Source organism: Camelus ferus, chromosome 13, assembly GCF_009834535.1.
Source record: "Camelus ferus isolate YT-003-E chromosome 13, BCGSAC_Cfer_1.0, whole genome shotgun sequence".
Classification (NCBI taxonomy): Eukaryota; Metazoa; Chordata; class Mammalia; order Artiodactyla; family Camelidae; genus Camelus; species Camelus ferus.
In genome coordinates this window covers 20,015,949-20,036,802 of record NC_045708.1, presented here as the reverse complement: position 1 = coordinate 20,036,802, position 20,854 = coordinate 20,015,949, and the positions used below count along the sequence as shown (strand labels likewise).

The 20,854-nt window shown below is 49.6% G+C and overlaps 1 protein-coding gene across 1 annotated transcript in view; it reads right to left on the bottom strand.

Moving 5' to 3' along the window:
* Nucleotides 1-5,077: 5,077 nt before the first annotated feature.
* OPRD1 (opioid receptor delta 1) overlaps nt 5,078-20,854 on the bottom strand; it is a 38,674-nt gene continuing 22,897 nt past the window's right edge. Inside the window, exons 2-3 of the mRNA XM_032495702.1 lie at nt 14,231-14,580; nt 5,078-11,780 (exon numbers count right to left, since the gene is read on the bottom strand). Of these exons, the coding sequence (XP_032351593.1) occupies nt 11,239-11,780; nt 14,231-14,580 (892 nt within the window). The 3' untranslated portion in view covers nt 5,078-11,238. The remainder of the gene's footprint in view (nt 11,781-14,230; nt 14,581-20,854) is intronic.

The window sequence follows — 20,854 nt, the reverse complement described above, 5'->3', positions numbered from 1 at the left end:
AGCCCTTTGTTTTAACAGAGGCCTAGCAAAGGTAAGAGATGTGACCAAGGTCACAAAACAAGTTAGTGGCTGAGGCTGGATTCGAACCTGGTGAAACTGTGCCCTATAGGGTTAAAAGAAGAGAAAAAAAAAAGCATCCTGAAACCGTGCCCCACAGGGTTAACAGAAACCGGTGATTAACAAATTCTTGAGCTTGTCTTACACAGCAGAAGGTGGGGAATAGCTTGTCAAAAATCCCTCTGCTTGTAACCTGCCTCCACTGACCACGCTCACCTTAATTCTTTTTTGAGTACTTAACCGAGCCTCTGACATGGGTCACTACAGCAATGGGGGGCTTACATTGTTTGCCAGGAACTTGGAGTCAGCTCCTGTCCAGGTCCAGCCAGCTAGCCTGGTTGGGACCACTGACCCTCAAACTGGGCCTGCACAGGTGTCTGATGAATGACCTTGTTACATCAGAGGGCCGAAAGCTCCACCCTCAGATCATGCTAAGCACCTGTGTTACGGAAACAACAGGCCAGCCAAGAAACAAGCACCACTCGGAGGGTTGGAGTACTCAGATTTATTACGCCGGCGGGCTCAGAGGGGCTTCTGCTCCAAAGCTCTGAGCACCTCCAAGACGTGCACATGAGGTTTTATAGGGTTAATTACAAGTATGGGGCTATTAGCCAATAAGGTTCAAACAACAAAAAGCAAGGAATCAGTACACTGGAGCTTATCAATTTGGAACAGATCACGTTAATGACACTTGTTGAGCTTGGATTTACGAGTTAGCTTGTTAGCCCAGTAAACTGACACTAAACTTTAGATTTACGAGTTAGCCCAGCAGAACTTATATCAGTAAACCGACACTTACCACACTTAGATTTGTGACTTAGCTCATTAGCCCAATAAACTGACACTAAACGTCAGATTTACGAGTTAGCCCAGCAGAACTCAGATCAGTAATCCGACACTTGTTACACTTAGATTTGTGACTTAGCTTGTTAGCCCAGCTGGGCTTTTCCTTCACACCTGCACTGTTGAACACACATCCTATAAACAAGCAGGCCATTCAGATGCACCTGCGCATAACCCTGATTACCTCACCTTTCCCTACGCCTAAGACCCTGCTTCTTTATCCCACAGTTATCTCCAGCCCCTTGCCTGTGGGGAGGCAGATCTGAGATTTGTTCTCCTGTCTTCTCACTGCCTTGGGAATAAACCATTTCTCTGCTGCGCGTAGGGCAGATGAACCTGATTCGATAACACCAGGTCTGCCTGACTCCAGATTTCAGGTTCTCTTTGCTCACCCTCAGTCCCAGACATTTGGGGCGGAACCATCCCATCCCACCCCTGGCCCTCCTCTCCCTCCAGTCTCATTCTGGATCCTGCATCCACTCAGCACAGCCAGGATGGTGAAGAGAAGTGGGATGCCAAGGGCCCATGGAAGTGAGACAAGGAAGGGGCCCTTTGGGAGCCCTACACTGAAGGAGAGAGACACTGGACTTTTGTGTTTGTTCACTGCTCCTCCTCAGCTTGAGCAAGAACCTGCCACACTGTACCCAATAAATATTGGTTGAATGAATGAGTTTGAGGCAGCAGCTCAGAGCAGGGGAACATTCTTGGGTCGAGAAATCATTCCTCCAGCCTGACCATATCCACCTCTGGGAGCTTCTCCTAGTCCTCTGGGGGTGGGGATCCGGGCTGGGCTGCCTGCAGGTCTCTGTAGAGATTTCCATCTTCGCTGCATCCTCCTTTTCCTTCTCTTCAATGTCCTGACTCTCAGAGGAAACTGTTGTATGACTTTGGGCAAGTCACTTCCCCTCTCTGAGCCTTGTCTCAGTTGTTAACAATACTCACTTCAGTGGGGAGGGTATAGCTCAGTAGTAGAGCGCATGCTTAGCATGCCCAAGGTTCTGGGTTCAATCCCCAGTACCTCCCTTAAAAATAAGTAAATAAATAAATAAACCTAATTACCTCCTCCCACCCAAAAATATCACTTTAAGGTGTTTTTAGTTATTTGATGGAAATAGTTAATTATGATTTTTCATGTGCCTGGCACTGCATAAGGCATGTGGGATTGAGAAAATAAATGAGAAAATAGCTTTTTAAAAAAAATTTTTAAACATTTTTTATTGAGTTATAGTCATTTTACAATGTTGTGTCAAATTCCAGTGTAGAGCACAATTTTTCTGTTATACATGAACATACAAACATTCATTGTCACATTCTCTTTCGCTGTGGGCCACCACAAGATCCTGTATGTATTTCCCTGTGCTACACAGTACAATCTTGTTTATCTATTCTACATTTTGAAATCCCAGTCCGTCCCTTCTCATCCCCCGTCCCCCTGGTAACCACAAGTTTGTATTCTATGTCTAAGAGTCTGTTTCTGTTTTGTATTTATGTTTTGTTTTGTTTTGTTTTGTTTTTTAGATTCCGCATATGAGCGATCTCATATGGTATTTTTCTTTTCTTTCTCTTTCTGGCTTACTTCACTTAGAATGACATTCAGTGAGAGAATAGCTTTAAAGGACAGCAGAACCTGACACACGGTGAGTCAGAGATAGCGCCCCACGCTCACTCAGTGTCTCCCAGCAGGATGTCTCCCTCATTCAAGACCCTCTTTCAGGACCGAGTTCTAGTCCACAGCTTCCAGGGCTGAAGAGAGGGCGGGGCAGGTGGATGAGCTGTAGATCGCAGAGCGGAGGAGGAACCAAATAAGGGTGCTACTGCCAGGCATGGCCGGTAGGCGGCAGCAGCGTCCGCGAAATGAGCTCGATCCCCTGCGGACTCTCCGAAATTTCTCCCCGGGCCAAGCTGCGTTCATAGGCACGAACACACATTAATGCAAATAAGTGTGTGTCCCGGTGGGAAATGTGTGTACATAGAAGTGCGTGTGAATGCCTATAGTATGAACGCATGGGTGCATGTGTATGTGAACAATATGTACACAGGTGCCAGGAGTGAGTCTGAGGGGAGAGAACAGAATGTACCCAAAGGTGTGAAGGAGCGTGTGTAGGGAGGATGTTTAGCGCAGAGTCAAGTGTGTGCTTCTGTGGCCTCTGGGTTAGATCTATTTGCATGTGACTGGTGTGTGTGGACCGCACACCCCCATCCTCATGCAGCACCTCTTAACCTTTTGGGTCCTGGACCCCTGCAGCACCCAGTGAATCTTTGCAGCAAGGCGCACAGTTGGCACACAGCACAGACCCCATTTCAGAGAGCTCTGGAATCACCCGTGGATCCCCGGAGGGTTGCTCTGGGTAAGGGAGTACATTCAAATGTTACCAGAATGGGAAACTCTGGGCAGTGTTTTTTCCCTCTTCTTTTCAAGCTTATTCTGTTTCTACAATGAACACTCTATAATGACCATAAAAATCACTGAAGAAAAAATGCCCAGTGTTCCCATGTTGCCTTCCACCGGCCTTTCCTCCTTCCCACCCTACCCTATCCCCTTCCGCCTAAGAAGCAGCTGGGTTCCCCTATGTCTGGGTGATGCTGTGGGGGGCCCAGCAGCCTACTGAGAAAGGACAGGTCTTGCTCAGCATGGGGCTGCTCTGACAGCAGCTGCGGAATATCTAAGCAGGGCAAAGGGTCAGCACAGAGCAATCAGAGAAGGCTTCCTGGAGGCAGAGGAAGTGGTGCTGACCTGGAAGTGTGATGAAGTTGGCACCTGATGGGAGTCTGTCCTGCTGCTCCGCCCCATTTCTCTGAGAATCACCTGCCCTTGGGCTAGGCCTTAGTAGTCTCCTTCCTGTAGAGGGTCCCCTTCTCTCTCCAAGGGAGTTTGAGATGGCAGGCAGGCAAGACTGAACTTAGGCCACCAGAATCCCCCATTGAGAAGGGGCATGAGAAGTCATCTGGAGTTTTCAGGCAACCAGACACTACCGAAGGTTAAAAACGGAGCGTGTTTCCCCATCAATAATAACGTGCCCCCGTTACCATGCACAGCTGCTGTCTTGTTGGGTCCTCAGGAGAGTCCTGGTAAGTTAGTTATAGTCACTGTAATCCTATTTTACAAAAGAGGAAAGTGACGCCTAGAATAGTCCTACAGATATGCTTTTCCTCAGGGCATGCCCAGAGCTGAATAAAAAATCTCTACTGTGCATGGATTCACATGCATAGACTCCAGCTCGTGCTTCCCTCCCCCCACCCCCCTTCAGAGATGAGCTTCCCAGCCTTGGTGGGAGTTGGCTCTGGGTAGAGCAGCGGGGCCTCTGGAAGGGCTCCTTGACATGAGTAGGGTGAGGAGAGGCACCCAGGGTAGTCTGGTGGCCCTGCCCACTCTGCTGCCCACACAGTCTGCAACTGGAGTTGGATGGGGAGCCCAGTCTGGATCAGGCCAGCCCACCTGTGCTGGTGCTCATCACCTGGACACAGCGGGGCCCCAGGTGGGCAGCCCCAGGCTGGGCTCTGTGGCTCTGAAAGGAGGCTGCCCCAGAGGGGAAGAGGGGCTCCGAGCCTTGGTGCTCTCTTAAGGACCTGGTCACACATGATGGGGAGGCAGATCCTGGGTCAGGAAGTTTCCCTTCCAGAGAGTGACTTACTAACCATCAGAGCCAGCAACTATTTGAGGAGAACATTGAGAAGGTGAAGAAGGTCTTTTGAGGCATCAGGCTCTAACTCCTGATCCCCGAGCTGCCTTAAATGCACACAGGAGATTCAGGGCTTCTGCGGCCAAAGGCAGGGTCATTGCAGGGCAGGGGGATGGAAGGGAGGTGGGAGGAGAACGGAGGGGAGAGGAAGAGGTTTATCAGGAGCCTCAGGAGGCATGTGGGCAGGGCTCTGGAGGACAATTAGGGGCATGGGCCACAGGAAAGAAGGAGGAGTCAGTTTGGAGGGAGAGTCCAGAGGCCTGGTTGGGTTGGCGCGGGCTCTAGGAAGTGGCTACAGCTGCCTGGTGTATGTCTCTCCCATCAGCTGGGCTTCTTAAAGACAGTGCTGCAGCTCCCTCCGAGACAGGTCCTGAGGGTAGGGCTATCCTGTCCACTCAGTGAGGGCGAGCAGGTCCGTGTCACCACCCCCTCCCGCAGACTGGGGGCCCCCTAATGAGGAGACCACAGATGGTGAGCAAAAGAAACAGCCAGAGATGTGGACACTGAGAATCGGGCTCACTTTATTGGAAAACAGAAGGTTGGGTCCTAGGTCCCAAAATGGGACCTTCGAGAGGCAAAAGCCAGCTGTTTGAGTCAAGCTTCGTTTTTGACATGCCTGCCTCCCTCAGCCGCAAAGTGGGGAGCTGCTCCAATTACAAACACCGGACCCTCAGGAACCCTTTTCCCAGCCTCTGGACAAATGCCCAGGGGATTTTACCAACAGATTTCTGTTTCTGGGATGAAGGAACTTGAGGAAAATGTCTCTTTCTCTCCCAGGATGGCAGAGCTCTCAGAACCCATCAACTCCTACCTCTGTCCTTCATTGTGCCAAGGCCCAGAGAGGGACAGAGCTCTGTCTGGAGACACACAGCCAGCAAGTGGAGGTTGAAGAGTCACACCCACATTCCCTGTCTCCTGGCTTGGGACTCATTCCAAGAGGAGATTCTAGAAGATGAGCCCCATCAGATAGACCTGCACGGACACCTGCCAAGGGACTCCATCCCCATGACTCAAACACCCAAACCAGAAGGCCCAGGTCAGTGCCACCCAGGGACCTTTCTTCCCTCCCAGGCTGTGCCCTTCTCTTGGGTCCCTGGGAAGGCAGTCTGGGTGAGGACAAAAGGGGACAGCTATGTTGAAGGTACTTAGAAGGGATGACATCCTCTTGAAAATGCTTTTCCAATGCATGCTGTCCAACCTTCTGAAACTCAAGGAGATGGTTAAAAAGGAAAGTCCTTTGCTTCTGACCCCCTACAGCATTCAGAGACAGGATCGGAGCAGGTATAAGTGAGAACGTTAGACAATATTAAAAAGCTCTGTTTGTCGAGCACTTACTATGCACCAAGCACCACATCCATCCACTTGGTAGAAGAACTGCCATGTGCCAGTTGCAGCATCAGTTGCTGGGAACACTTGTGACCAAAACAGACCAGGTCCTCATAGCCTCTTTGTAAATCTTCACAACTTCCTACCAAGTTGTCATCCATTATCGGAGAAATGGGCTCAAAGAGTGAAGTCACTTGCCCGAGGTCATACAGCAAAGACAAGGCAGGCAGTCAAAAAATCACAGAAGGAGCAGGTCTTCCAAGGCAGGGAGGGACTGGATGGGAAAGGGACCTGCCAAGGTCACAGCAGTTTCTTGGGCGGTTGGCATGTGCCTCTGCTGCCCAGGTGAGGAGGCACAGAGCCTGGCAGGGGTGGGTGAGTCTCCCTAGGACCCTCCATGTCATCACGGAGCCAGGAGGAGGAAAGCAGAGGAACTGGACGTGACAGACCCAAGACAGCATACTAGCCGGCCCAGCAGTGGACAAACCATGCGGCCTTGGGCAAGTCATTCTCTCTGAGCCTCAGTTTCCTCATCTGTAAAATAGGGCTAATAATAATGCCTACTTCAGAGTCATGCTGTGAAGGTTAGATGTTACCCCGAGTAAAGGGCCTAGAACAGTGTAGGGCATTGGGTGCTGTCTGTGTATTACCTATTATCATTACACTGGCTGCTGGCTGAGACAGGCACGTGAAAGCACTGTGTCTGGGAAGGGCTTTGCGCAGGTGGGGCTTGTGGCAGGTGGTACTGATGGAGCCAGAACCAGAGCAACCCCCAGCCTAGTGCTTCACTGTCAGGAGGTCCATCCCGAAGGCACCTCACCAGCCCCCTCTGGCCCCCATTTTGAATTTCCAAACTGCCTGCCGCCAGAACCACACAGCCCACTGTTTTAGCCCCTGGTCTCCCAACACCTGCAAGCTCAGAGCTGGGGTCCAGGCCCTGACCCTCTTGCATCACTCCCTCCAGCTCCCAGCACTACGTGCTCAGTGCCCAGAAATGAAATAAAGGATGGAATAATGACGAGTAAACAGATGATGAGAGAAAGGTGGGTGTATGTGTTTTGTTTGAAGTGCTGGAGCCAGGATCCGAGGGGATCACTTCCTAGGGGTTTTGGAGCCTCTGAGCTGGCTCCCAGCCTGGATCTGCAGTAGTTGCTGGGCAGGAAGGCAGTCAGAGGCCAGGCTAAGGGCCTGCTTCTTAAAACAGAGGGGCTGGGCTTTGGGCGGAGGCTCAGCAGGGGCCCAGCCTGGACTGCTGCTCCTCCAAGTCCTATCAGTGCATGATGATCCCTCTCCACCTTGAAGAACATTTCAAATTCCAAATCAGGCAAACCTCCTTAGACGGCAGCCTCTGGCATCCTCATTATTATTACTGAATCACCCTGTATTGGGGGCCTACTATGTTCCAGGCAACATCTCTATCCTTCAGAGAGGGCACTTGGAGGTGAACTGACTTTGCCTAAGATCACACTGCCAGCCAGTGGCCAAGAATCCAGCAAAATCAGGACTCTGATTAGAAACAGCATTATATTAGAGACTGACTCATTCCCTTGTCTTAAATCTAGGAGGAAACAAAAGCTCAGAGAGGGCAAATCCCTTGCCAAGGTCACACAGCCAGTTAGCATCAGAGCTGAGACTTAAATTCAGATTTGGGGCTTCCCAGGCCATGCCCAAGATTGAACTTGAGGACTCTGGTTTATTCCCATCACCCTCCTGCCCTCCCCACCTAACCTCTCTTACATGACACTTGACATTATCCATCACTCCCTCCCTCTGGGAACGCCCTCCTCCCCCAGTTTCCATGGTAACACATTCTCCCCATCCTCCTCCTGCTTCTCTGGCAGCTTTTAACTAATAATGGCTACTTACCATGTACTAAGAGCTTGCTTATGTGCTGGGCCCTATACTTACATTAACTCATTAACTCCTCACAATAACCCTATGAAGGAAGTCCATTCTACAGATGAGGAAACTGAGGCACAGAGAGGGAAAGCCAAGATCTGACTCCAGCCTTAACCACCACTTCTATTACAAGAAAAGGTATGAAATTGTAGGACATTTTGAAACCAGAGGCAAAAACTTTCCTCCCACCTCCTAAAGAGGGGAGTGGAAATTTGGGAAGAAACCAGACCTACTCCACAGCTTTAAGAGCCTTGTGATGATCTAGAATTACACTGTCAATCTGGAGCTTTAAAATGCACCGTGCACAATACACTTTGAAACGTGAAGATTTGGCAAGCTTCAGGAGGAACAAAAGTTCACAGAAAATTGCCCTTTTCCTTCATATTTTTCTATTTAGTTTTAAGTCTTCAAAAACCTCATCCCAGGGTGCCAGCTACTAAAGCTCTTCTACTTCAACGATACCTGGAATTCACTGGAAATTGGGACCCTGGATTCCACCGACTTGAGTTCTGCCACCACTAACCGGCTCTGTGACTTAGAGGTAAGTGGCTTGACCTCTCTGAGCCTGACTTCTTCACTAAGGTAAGGGTAATACTATTTCCCCTACTGGGCTGTCAGGAGGCTCAGAGGGATAATCTGCATCAAGCACTTGGCACGGGGCTGGGCACACAGAAGCATTCAGCTGAGCCCTATGCTCCAGCTGCACACAACTACTCGGGTCTGCCAAGCTTCTGAATTTCCATGCTTTGGCACACACTCTCTTCTTGTTGGCCAACTCCTAGTCATCCTTTAAGGCCCTCTGACCCTTTCTACCTCTTTCAAAATTGTTGCAAATATGTGTTTCAGTAAAAATCTAGAAAAGGCGCGTCCCTGCGACACCTCCACCCCCGTCCCAGGGCTCCCTATCACTGCACATGTCCCACTGAGGTGCAATGATCTGTTTATGCTTTGGTCCCAGTTTGGGCTTGAACTTTCTGAGGGCAGGGCTGTATGGACTCATTTCTGAGTCTCAGTGCCCAGCATGCACATGAAGTGGATTTCGACATGTTTGCTTTACCTTAAATGCAAGTGGTCTGGCCCCAGCCCCTGCTGACTCCCAGACAAATTTATATATGAGAAGTGGGAAAACGCAGGCAGATCTGTTATAGCCGCAGGAAATGGCAGTGAGTAGATCCGGAGCAGCCTCAATACAGGCCTGTCCTGGGAAGGATGGAAGGGGACACAGGCTTTGCAAGGAGAATAAACAGCCCTGGCTCCAGTAGCACCTCCTTCAGGAGTCTTCCCTGGTTCCTAAATCGTCCCCTTTCTCTGATTTCTCCCCAAAGCATGAGCAGGAGGGGTCTCAAGTGATGAGTGTCTAGGAGGGTCCCCTACCTTGCTGACACCTCCTCATTCAGACACAGAGGCCTCTATAGTGATAGAAACAGCATTATATTAGGGCGGTGAAGGTGATCTGGGTGGGCTGGGACCCGAGGCCTTGGTAGCTTAGCAGCCTGGGTCTGACTACTGGGCACAGTCTCACATCTTCCAGAGCACTGGTGGAGCCATTTCCTGAAGGACGGAAATTCCCAGGTCTGGGACTCCTGGGGACCTCACCCCAAGAAAGGGGCTGTGCTTTGCCCACTAAAGGCATCCCTACCCACAATGTGCCCAAAGCCCATCTTGGTGCCTAAACCCCCACGCCCCTGAATGCTGGTTCAGCCTCTGCTGGAGTGACAGCCTCCTAGACAGGAGAAAGGCTTTTGTTCCAAGGAAATGACTGTCAAAGGGAGAAGAGGTATATCTTTTCCTTTTTTTTTTTTTCTTCTGTTTGAGACAAAGACATCGATTTCTTTCCATCTGTCCCAAAAAGGGAAGAAAATTAATTTGTTTTTACAAAGATGTCAGCACACTGCTTCAATAGGGAGTCAGGGGTGTGTGACAGAGGCAGTGTCTCTAGAGAGGGGAGAGGTGTAGGGGGGAGATGAAGCATGGGAGAGGCACAGGGAACAGGCCAGACCCTGATATTGGGGAGGCAAAGATCTGGGAATGGCTAAATCAAATGCCAAACAAACGAAGAGAAAAACTTCTATGCCTCACACTTAGCAACCTGAAGGAGACAGCTAGAGCAGTTGGGGGACCTGGGGACCCTGGGGCAAGGGAGAGGGGAGCACACACTGATGCTGGCATGGCAGTTATAAAGACTTCTTCCCCCCAGCTCCTTCAAAGTCAGGTCCTGGGGGAGGGAGGGCCATTTCCGGCTCACTGGAACACTGGACACACAGGGTGCAGCCACACGTTGGGAGAAGGAAGAGAGGATTTCCCGGAGGGTCTTATCAGGCACCGGAGACTGAGAGGAGGAAAAGTCCACCCTGGTGCTTCAGATGCCTCCACCACCCAGTCCCAGGGGCCACCTACATTCATGGAGCTCTAACTAGTGTGGTCCTCTGTCCCCCAGCACCTGGGCCAGAGAAGCCAGGGCCATGGGGACCTCCAAAGCATCTGCCCTCCGGCTTGAGGACCTAATAACCTCAAAGCAGAAACCCCCTCCCTCTGCCTTAGCCCACGCACACCAGCCCCTGGCACAGAGGCCCACTAGCAGCTCTGGTGTTGGATCCACGGGACCTCCTTGCTCCTCTCTGTCAGGGACCCTACCCACTCTGAGGTCCTGTCTGGCTACCCTATCCTGGAGCCCCTGGCCTTGCTCCACCATCCTGTCCCAAGGCTCCCTGAGACACAGTGCTGGGGACACTGCTTAGATGCTGAGGCATCCCTGCCCACTCCAGGGGAACAGCTGTCAAGGAGAGAGAAGCTATATTGTTTCTCTCTTTTATTTTCTCTTTGTTAATGAAGATGTCAAGTTGGACCTGGTCCTCGGAGAGCCCTGCCTCTTTCTGGAACTCCGGGCTGGGACTCCACCCCAAGTTGAAGCTCCATCCTCTGCCCTCAGGCCCTATCTTGTGGTCCGGTCTTGAGCTGTAGCCACAGCCCCACTGTCCTGTCCATCTGACTTACCCCCAAAGAGGCCTGTCCGCACCACACAGAGGCCCAGTCTTGCAGCTCAATTCCATCCCCTCCACTGCCTCTCCTGGGTCCCAGGCGTGGTAGCGGGCTAGGCCCGCACTCCTGCAAGCCCTCCTCCAGTTAGGACTCGAGGCTGTCTCAAAGTCGAGGCCCCGCCCCACCGCAGAGGCCCAGTTCTACAGCCACAGGTCCCACTGCCCTAGCCCAGCCCAACCCAAAGCCTTGGCCCCTGAGCTCAGCCTAGAGGCACCGCTCCACCGTCCTGTCCCCTGCGCGCCCCAATCAGAGGTCCACCCCACTGCAGGGGCCCCATCTCCAAACCAGAGGCCCCCTTTCGCCCCACTCTGCGTCGTGGCCCCCGCCCCCATTAGAACTTGGCGCGACCCCAGGGTCACTCCCGAGGGGCGCGCGGCGGGCCGGCTGGGCCGTGTCAGGCGGCAGCCCCGCCGCCGGGACCATCAGATGGGGTGCAGGCGGTGACCCGTTCGCGGGCGGTGGCTTCTCGGGTGCGGCTGAAGCTGCTGGCTTCCGGGCGGCCGCAGGGCGTGCGGCAGAGCTGGCGGAAGCAGCGCTTGAAGTTCTCGTCCAGGAAGGCGTAGAGTACCGGGTTGAGGCTGCTGTTGGCGTAGCCGAGCGCGATGCACAGGTGCAGCGCCGCCACCACGAACGGGTCGCGGCGGTCGATGTCCACCAGCGTCCAGACGATGACGAAGATGTGGATGGGGGCCCAGCACACCACGAAGGCGCCCACCACCACCAGCACCATGCGCGTGATGCGCCGCAGACTGCGGTCCTTCTCCTTGGAGCCCGACAGCAGGCGCACGCTGCGCAGGCGCAGCAGCATGAGGCCGTAGCACACGGTGATGATGAGGATGGGCACCACGAAGGCGAAGAGGAACACGCAGATCTTGGTCACCGTGTCCCAGTACCAGCTGGGGCTGGGGAACTGGAGCATGCACACCACTGCCCCGTCTGGGCCGGAGAAGCAAGGAAAGATAGACAGGGGGTGAGAGGCTTGTGGGCCTAAGGGACCTACATGATCACCCACCCTTCTCGGCTTAGTCAAGTCACACTCCCTGCTCCTGGCCTTTGCTCAAGGTGATTCTTCTACCTGGAATGTCTTCCTTCACATCTGCACTTGGTGAACTCCTACTCATCCTTCAAGATCCCAGCAGGATTGGCCCTAATCTAAGAGGTCACCTTTCTATATTCTCTTCCATCTCCTTTATAAACCTCTGTGTCCATGGGCAGCAGTGATGATATAATTTAGCCCAAGCCCACTAAATGCCTGTCATTATGTTAACTCAAAACACCTCCACATTTCCAGAGTAACTCCAGTGGGGACAATACTGCTAAGATTGACTTAGCATGAGTTAAGAGCAGGACTCAGGCCCTAATAACTGTGTGGTGTAGCCTTGGGAAAATTATTCAGCCTCTACAAGAGCTTCTGTAAAGTGGGACTAGTAACAGTACCTAAACTTCATAGGATTGCCGTGAGGATTAAATGCACCATGGCATGGAAAGCATCTGTCATAGTGGGTTGAAGCACTTGGTGCACTCACAGGGCAGAGGGGCAGAAACATGTGGGAGTCCGGAGGTCAGAGCAAGGCCAGGGAGGCACATCTCAGCTTAATGTCAAGAACCTTCTGATTGCCAGACTTGTCCAAAGATAAGAGGGGAACAGGGATGGAAATAGTTCCCTGTTCCTGGAGTGTGGGCTTGGTCTGGATGAGCATCTTAGGGGATGCTGTGGGATTCAGATATAGGGCTGAGGTTGGCCCAGGGGACTCCCAAGACCTCTTGGGATTCTGGAATCTGAGAAGCCACACAGTGGACTTGGAGCCGGAGAGCTGTGAGAAAGGGACTGGGATCTGCAGACATAGTGGGTCCACAAATCATCAGGCTGGCAGGACCTCCCGTGATGACTGAACCCAAAGACTGCATTGTACAGATGACAGAAGCAGGCCCAGAGAGGAACAGCACTTGTCCAAGTGGCTTACAGAACTAAGTGCCAATGGCACACACCGGGGGAGTGTGTGTATGTGTGTCTGTGTGTGTGAAAGGTAGAGTATGTTGGAGGGGGATTAGGAGGCCCATCTGGCCCAGCCCCCAGGAGGCCTATAGTTAATGGCCCGTAAACTGAAGGTTGACAGTGAGGAATGGGGCCCGGCTGCTGAGTCAGGACTAATTACTCAGAGACTACACAAGGGCTCTACCCTTGTGAGAGTCCAGGGTGGCCAAGAAGTCTCCCACCAAGCCTGTTCCCCTTTCCCACAACACCCACAATCTGCAAACCTTCACCCTGGGGGGGCTAAAAGAAGCAACAGATGTGGGGGCAGGAACTTCACATTCTAGGCCAAATTCTACCAAATGTTGACTGTGTGACCCTAAGTAAGCCACCTGACTTCTCTGATTCTGTTTTCTTACGGTCAAATGGAAGTAGGAGTGCCTGCATCGTCTATCTCACAGGCCTAATCGTAGCTGCTATTTAATGGGCCTTGGCAATAAGCCAGGCGTTGTCCTAAGTGTTTCACACATATAACCTCATTTAATCTTTTCAACACCCCATGGTATAGTGTGGCTCAGATAGGTCAGTGACCAGTGTCTTTGGCAGCCTGCTAAACCACTTTTCCCACTTGTTTACATCAAGTTGGGGTCACGTGACCAGCTATCATTAGGAAGAGACGGGCCATGATATTTAAAAGTGCTTGTGCTCTCACAATTCCCATAGTCCTCTGCTGGCTGGATACTAGCACACTGCATCCAAAACCATCATTTGGAGCCTGGATTCCTGAATGACTGTGTAGAATAGAGCCCCTCCTCCTCTTCTCCTCTTCTCCACATTGGATTGTGAAGTGAGTGAGAAATAAACTTCTACTGTGTTAAGCCACTGAACTTTGGAGCTTGCTACAGCAGCCACCCAGACTGATACAGGTAGTTACTATACCAATTACCACTTTACTGTGAGGAAATGCACCTGTCATTCTATGCAGGCCATTCTCTAGGCCTTGCTTTGGTCATCTGGGCCAATGGTTTTCCAGTTGGGGTGGAAGGGAGTTTGGGATGGGATTTCAGGTCTTGTGGCCTTCACTGGTCAGTGACACCCTCATCCCATTGGTCATCCATCTGTCTCCCTATAGGTCAGTCACCTGTACACTTCTGGCCATTCATAATCCCATTCATAAAATTTCTTTGGCCAGCAATCCATGTGACCACTGACCAGTCATTCATCCTCACAACAGTCCACCATTCACACTCTCATTGGTTGGCTATCCACAGTCCCACTAGCCAGCTATCCACACGTTCATTGGTCAGCAATCCATACCTCCACCCATCCTGGTAAGTCGCCTGCAAACCCACAGAGGCCCGTGTGCTGCCTCCTGTGGTCAGTGACCTGTACCAAGGCCCACTCCCTCACTCACCCCGGGGGCGGGTCACGGCCATGACCATGATGGGTACGCCAACACCTGAGGCCAGGACCCAGATGCAGATGTTGATCAGCTTGGCCTTGGCAGGTGTGCGGAAGTCCAGGGCCTTGACGGGGTGGCAGACGGCAATATAGCGGTCGACACTCATCATGGTGAGTGTGAAGATACTGGTGAACATATTGTAGTAGTCAATGGAGAGCACAGCTTTGCAGAGCAGTTCCCCAAAGGGCCACGTCTCCATCAGGTACTTGGCACTCTGGAAAGGCAGTGTGCTGGTGGCCAGTGCGTCTGCCAGGGCCAGGTTGAAGATGTAGATGTTGGTGGCCGTCTTCATCTTAGTGTACCTTAAAATGAAGTGCATGTGTAATTGCACCGTTTCAGTTTCACAGGAAACTCAGGGAGGTGAAATGACTTGCCCAAGGTCACACAAAAGGCCAGGGGCAGAGGTGGAACTATAACCCTGAACTATCTGATTCAGTGTCACTCCTTTTGACTGTAAGAGATACGAAAGGATTTCTCTGGTGGGGGTGGGTAACTTTGGCAGGAAGTATTTGAGGAAAAACCCTTCTCTTCCAAGGAGTTCTAAAGATAAAATGACTCCAGAGGAAAACAGGTCTAGGTTCTAATCCTGTCTCTTCTATTTATTAGCTGAACTCTAAGCCCCAGTGTCCAGAACTGTAAAAAAAAAAAAAAAAAGAATGGTACTTTGACCGAACTCCTAGGGTTGTTATAAAATTTAATGAGATGATATAGTATTCAGCCCTGAGCCCAAAGCATGGTAAGTACTCAGTTAGGACAGCTGTTATTATTCTTCATACATAAGAATGAAGCTGGGGGCTAGTCCAGAGTGACCTGACCCTTTGGCATCTGCCACTGACCTGGTCTTTCAGGAATACGATTAGCCAGCTCTGAGGAAGCCAGGGCAGACTGGCTGGGGCCTTAGACAGTCTAGGGTGGTCTCCATGGTAGACCAGGGCTCCCAGTCCTCTCTGTGGTCCCATCCAGACCATCTTATCCCCACTCAGCTGGACTCACCCAGCTGTAGGGAAGGGGAGAGGGTGACAGAGTCACACATCTGACCCAGGGCATGAGCCCAGGTGTCCAAGCCAGACGTCTGCAACAAGCTGGGCACTCAGAGCTCTGCCATGTCCCTCCATGCTCAACGCTGCCGCCCTGCCAGCACAACAGCTGGCCCCTTGTTGGGCTCACATTTACAGTCTTACAGTCATTGCCCCTTCTGTAGCAGGGCCTGGGCTGGGCACCCAGTAGCCTAGAGGAGGCTAAATACACTGAAACAGACCATCCAAGGGCACTGTGATCATTGCAGAAACACATGCACAATGAGGCACTGGTGAGGATGCCTTTCATGCCCCTGGAATGATCTGAGAAGGGTTGCATGAGCAAACTCCTCAAATTTCAGAGCAGGAAGAGCCCTGAGAGATGGAAGGAAGTGACTTTACTAATGTGGGTCCCAGGATCCCTTTCAGAATGACCAGAAGAGCCTGTGAGAAGTGCAGATTCTGGAACTCCACCCCAGACCCTCTCAATCTTAATCTTTGGAAATCAGGCCTGAGAATCTTCATCTGTAACAAGACACCACACACCCATGATTCTCACGGACTCTAAAGTTTGAGAAACACTGTGTAGCCTAAAGCTCACACTGGGGAGAGATGGGAAATTGACCCCAGGTCACAGAGCAATAGTGGCAGACTCAAGGTGAGAACTTAAACCTCACCACTCCCAGACAGCACTCTCTCTCCACCCTCCACCAAGGGTGGAACCACACTGCGTGTCTCCAGCCCCCTGAACTGGAATCCCCCTGACAACACGCCGAGCCCCAGGCACCCAGGATGAGCACCCCAATGTGTTTTGAGTGACTGAACAAACTCATAGCAGGTAAGGCTGTTCCTTCAAGGAGTGACTGATTTGGGGAGTTTAAAAAAATGTTCGACTCCTGCATTGTCCTCCAGGGCCAGCATCTTTCCCATTCCCTACCGAAATAGCTGTCATCTGCCCTGGGGCTGGAGAAGCAAAAAGTTTTGCTGGGAGGCAGCAGAATTGCAAGTCTTGGGAAGTCTGCCTTCAGCGGGTGTGGGATCACAGCTGTGTGGGAGGCGGTCTCAACCCCACAGCTGACTTCTAATTTCACTTCTTTTACGCAGAACAATTAGAGGCTGTTCTTTGCCTGCTATTTTGATTTGTGAAGGATCCTTCAATTCCCAGAGGGGGCTGGGATGCTGGGAAGTGGGTGATGGAGCTGCGTAGCTGGTCCAGGCGGGGCTGAGGCACAGCCGACTCCCACAGACAGGACGCCCGCAGAAGGAGGGGGTCCTCTCCCTGTGGTCCACCCCTGACTCCCACTGCACCCTGGCCTCCAAGCCCAGTCCTATTGGCCTGCTCAGACAAATCCTGGTACTCTCCTGTTCTCAGCCCCCCAGGGGCTCCCAGAAGTCCTTGCCACTGTCCACCAACTGGCCCCTCAGCTGCCAAAACCTTACCCTTGATGGATGTACCCCCAACCTACTGTTTCTTGGACACATCAAGCCCATGCCACCTCAGGGCCCAGGGACTGCTGATCCCTCTGCCTGGAACCCTCAGCCCCCAAATTTGCATGACTTGTTCCTTCACTTAATTCAGGACTCTATTCGAGCATCACCTCAGAGAGGCTGCCCTGGCCTCTCTCCCCCATCTCCTTACGCTGCTTTGATCTTCTTTACAGCAAGAACCATCACCTGACTTTATCTTCTTTCATCTCCCTTTGTCTCTCTTACCCGTAAGCTCCCTGAAGGCGGGGCACTTTGCCCATTTCATTCCCTGCCAGATTGTCAGGCCCACCAGTGGCATCTGGCAAACAGCAGGCCTTCAGTACATTTGCTGCACAGATGTCTGGGTCCAAGCCTCCAGCTCTCACGGGGCCACTGCAGCAGCCTTCCTGCCCCTCAGTTCATCCTCCACATGAGTCAGGGTGCTCACTATAAAGGGCAGCTTTGCTCACACAGATTTGACTCTACCGCTCACAATCCTCCCATGGCTCCCCATGGCCATCCGGACAAAAGCCAAACTCCACACACCAGCATTCCATCTGGGTCCCCTCCTTCCCCGCTGTGCCTCCCCCTCACATCTAGCTGCATCTGTAGTTCCCTCAGACATTCGTTCTAGCATACCCTCCTTTCTAAGAGACAGCTACTGTAGTGGTTTGGCAGGAATCCTTCCAAACCGCATATATGTGGTTTCCACCAATGTAATACAATTAGTATGAAAAGTCACATAGTTCGATAATGAAAATCGTTGCCCCTCTGCCCTACCCTTCCTCACTTCTTTGTCCTGCCCCTAGAGGCAACCATTTATTTTATTTTATTTTTTTTTTTGCTTTTTTGGGGGGATGGGGTGGTAATTAGGTTTATTTATTTATTCTTAGAGGAGGTACTAGGGATTGAACCCAGGACCTCATGCATTGCTACCACTTGATCTATAACCTCCCCCACTGGAGGCAACCGTTTTTAATGTTTTTTGTTATTTTTCTAGTGATTATCATCATAATTCTAAATAATAGGCTTAGAAAGAGAAAGAAAAATACCATATGATATCACTTATATGAGGAATCTAAAAAAAAGACAAACGAACTTATTTGCAAAACAGAAACAGACTCTCAGACATAGAGAACAAACTTGTGGTTACCAGCGGAGGAGAGGGGTGGGAGGGGATAAATTGGGAGTTAGAGATTTGCAGACACTAACTGATATATATAGAATAGATAAACAAGTTCATGCTGTATAGCGCAGAGAACTATATTTGATATCTTGTAGTGACTTACAGTGAAAAAGAATATGAAAACGAATATATGTATGTTCACATTTAACTGAAATATTATGCTGTACACCAGAAATTGACACAACATTGTAAACTGACTATACTTCAATAACATATATGTATATACACGAATAAATACGTAATAGGCTTAAATGTCTATTTCTTGATTTATCTCTTTTAGACACAATCTGTTGAAGTTTGTATTCGGGTAAGCCAGATTATGCAGCAGTAACAAATAATCCCAAAATCTCAGTGACTTAATACAAAAAAAGCCTGATTTCTTACCATTCAGTGTCTCCAGGACAACCATATTCCATGAGGCAAGTCCAGCCTGCTTCAATCCTGTGGCTCTGCTATCTTAACCCAAGGCCTCCTTGATCACCACAGAGGGAGAAGGGACAGCCACAGGGCCATGTAAGCTTCTTTCTAGCTGCAACACAGCTCTTTTACTTAAAGTTGACTGACCAAAATCAGTTATATGGCCCCACTCAACTGTAAGAGGCTAGGAAGTAGTCTTTTATGTGCCCAGAAGGAGGGAGAACCAAATATTAGTGAATACTGCTAAGGTCCTCCACAACTCTCTAATGCGATTAGATTAGATTAACTCTCTTACACTACCCAACTTCCTCTCTCCATCCTTCCAATATAGTTTAACCACAATTTTAAAAAAATTTTAGCTAAACTGACATTCAGGGTTTATATTCTTTTTTTTTTTTTTTCAAGGTTTACATTCTTATGACTTTGTAGATGCTATCCACTGCTGAGCCAAATGGTATACTATAATTGCATTTATTTTCTAATACTGATTTTTGTTTTTCCTGGTGTTAATAATTGCCTCTTTTTTTGTAAATCCATAAATACCTAAAACATGATTTATTGCAAGCTTGACATATTAAAAAAAAAAAAAAACAACTCTAGACCTAGATACCTTAGAGTAAAACTCCAGAACAGAAAGGTAAAAATATTTTAAAAGCAACTTAAGAGGAAAAAATTATCTATAAATGATTGGCAATTTGACTGACTGCAGATTTCACAATTCAGTTTAGAAAATACGTTTATGGATAATGTTACCAAACAAAAGTTTGTGTGTCCAATGCACAGTGAGGCCAAACAAACTGAAACATTGGAGTCTGAAGTAGAAAAGGGTTTATTGTAGGGCCAAGCAAGGATAATGGGTGGCTCAAGGTCAAAGAACTTGAACTCCAATTGTCTCTTTTTTTCATGTGTTCAATTCTGTGTACATATTGCTAAATCTCCTCAAACACTCCAGCAGACCCATAAAATGCCCTTTCCATGCAGTCACATAATCCATCAGTTCTTCTTGTTTTTCTAGTGATCCACTTCCTGGAGCTTCTCTCCTCCCCTTTCCATCTGGGATGGGTTGCTTTCTAGACAAGCTGTACACCTGTCCTCCTGCATGAGAGCACTTGTTTCCTGGCTGGCAAGCCTTTTTTTTTTTTTTTTTTTTTTTTTAATCTTGGTTGATGTCCTCATTTTGGTGGAGCACATCCTCTAGTCACTTCCTAAGAAAGGGCCACATAGGAAATAAAATCTTTACATCCTTGCATGTCTGAAAATGTCTTTCTTCTATCCTCACTCCTGATTTCTTACTGTACGTAAAATAGTAGACAGAAAATTGTTTTCCATCAGAAAATTGAAGGCATGGCTCCTTCATCTTCTAGTCTCCAGTGTTGCCATTGAGGTATCTGAAATCATTCTGATTCCTGATGTTTCGTATGTAATCTGTCTCCCTACCCCTGAAACTTTTAGGAGTTTCTCTTTATTTCTAGGATTCTGACATTTGTGATGATGTGCCTTGGGGTGGCACTTTTTCATTTTTACTAGACCCTCTCAGTCTGAAGGTTTATGCCCTTCAGGATGAAATGTCCCCTCATCATTTCTTTGATCATTTCCTCCCCTCTGCTTTCTCTGGAATCCCTGGACAATCCACTAGTCAGATATTGAGCCTCCTGGACTGATTCTCTAATTGTCTTATCTTTTCTGTTTTCCAGCTCTTTCTCTTTTTGGTACATCTTCTGGGAAATTTCCTTTTCATTATCTCTCAACCTTTCTATTGATTTTTTTTTTCACTTTATTTTGGCTGTCATGTTTTATATTCCCAGTGCACTTTCTTCTCTTATTATTCCTTTTTTATATAGCATTTATAGCATCTTATTTTATGGATACAATATCTTATCTCTCTGAAGATACTAATAATTTTTGTTTTGTATTTTCTTCTGCTTTCTACACTGTCTATTTGCTTCAAACGTTTTTCTTTATTTGTCTGCTTTGGCCTTCCTCTTTTATCCTGCAGACCCCCTTCAAATTTCTGGTGATATGTGACTAAAGGTTGATCTTTGAAGCACTAAATAACTAATTGGCAGCTCTGTGTGTGTGTGTGTGTGTGTATGTGTGTACACGCATACTTGTAAGAGGGTCCTATCAACTGGTGGGCTTCATTCTAGGGGGACTGAACGAAGATCCGGCTTTTACACTAGGAACATCTAAATATCAGTGACTGTAGGTCTCTTCTTTGGGGTCTTCAGAAAAGAATCCTCCCATCTCCTGCCTGGGGAGCACACTTCTGACTGTCAGGATTCTGGTACAAGAGCTGGAGTGGGGAGCTGGGAAACCTCCATTTTTTCCTTCAGTATCATTCTCTGACCCTTTCTGTGTCTGCTGATCCCAAGCTCAGTTCCCCTAGGTTAACTTCTACAGGGAAAAAATCCGGACCTCTTGCAGAGTGGAGGGGTGGTCAGCTGGCTGAGCAGGGTATAAGAGATAGTGGGCTAAGGGTCTCAGTGCTCC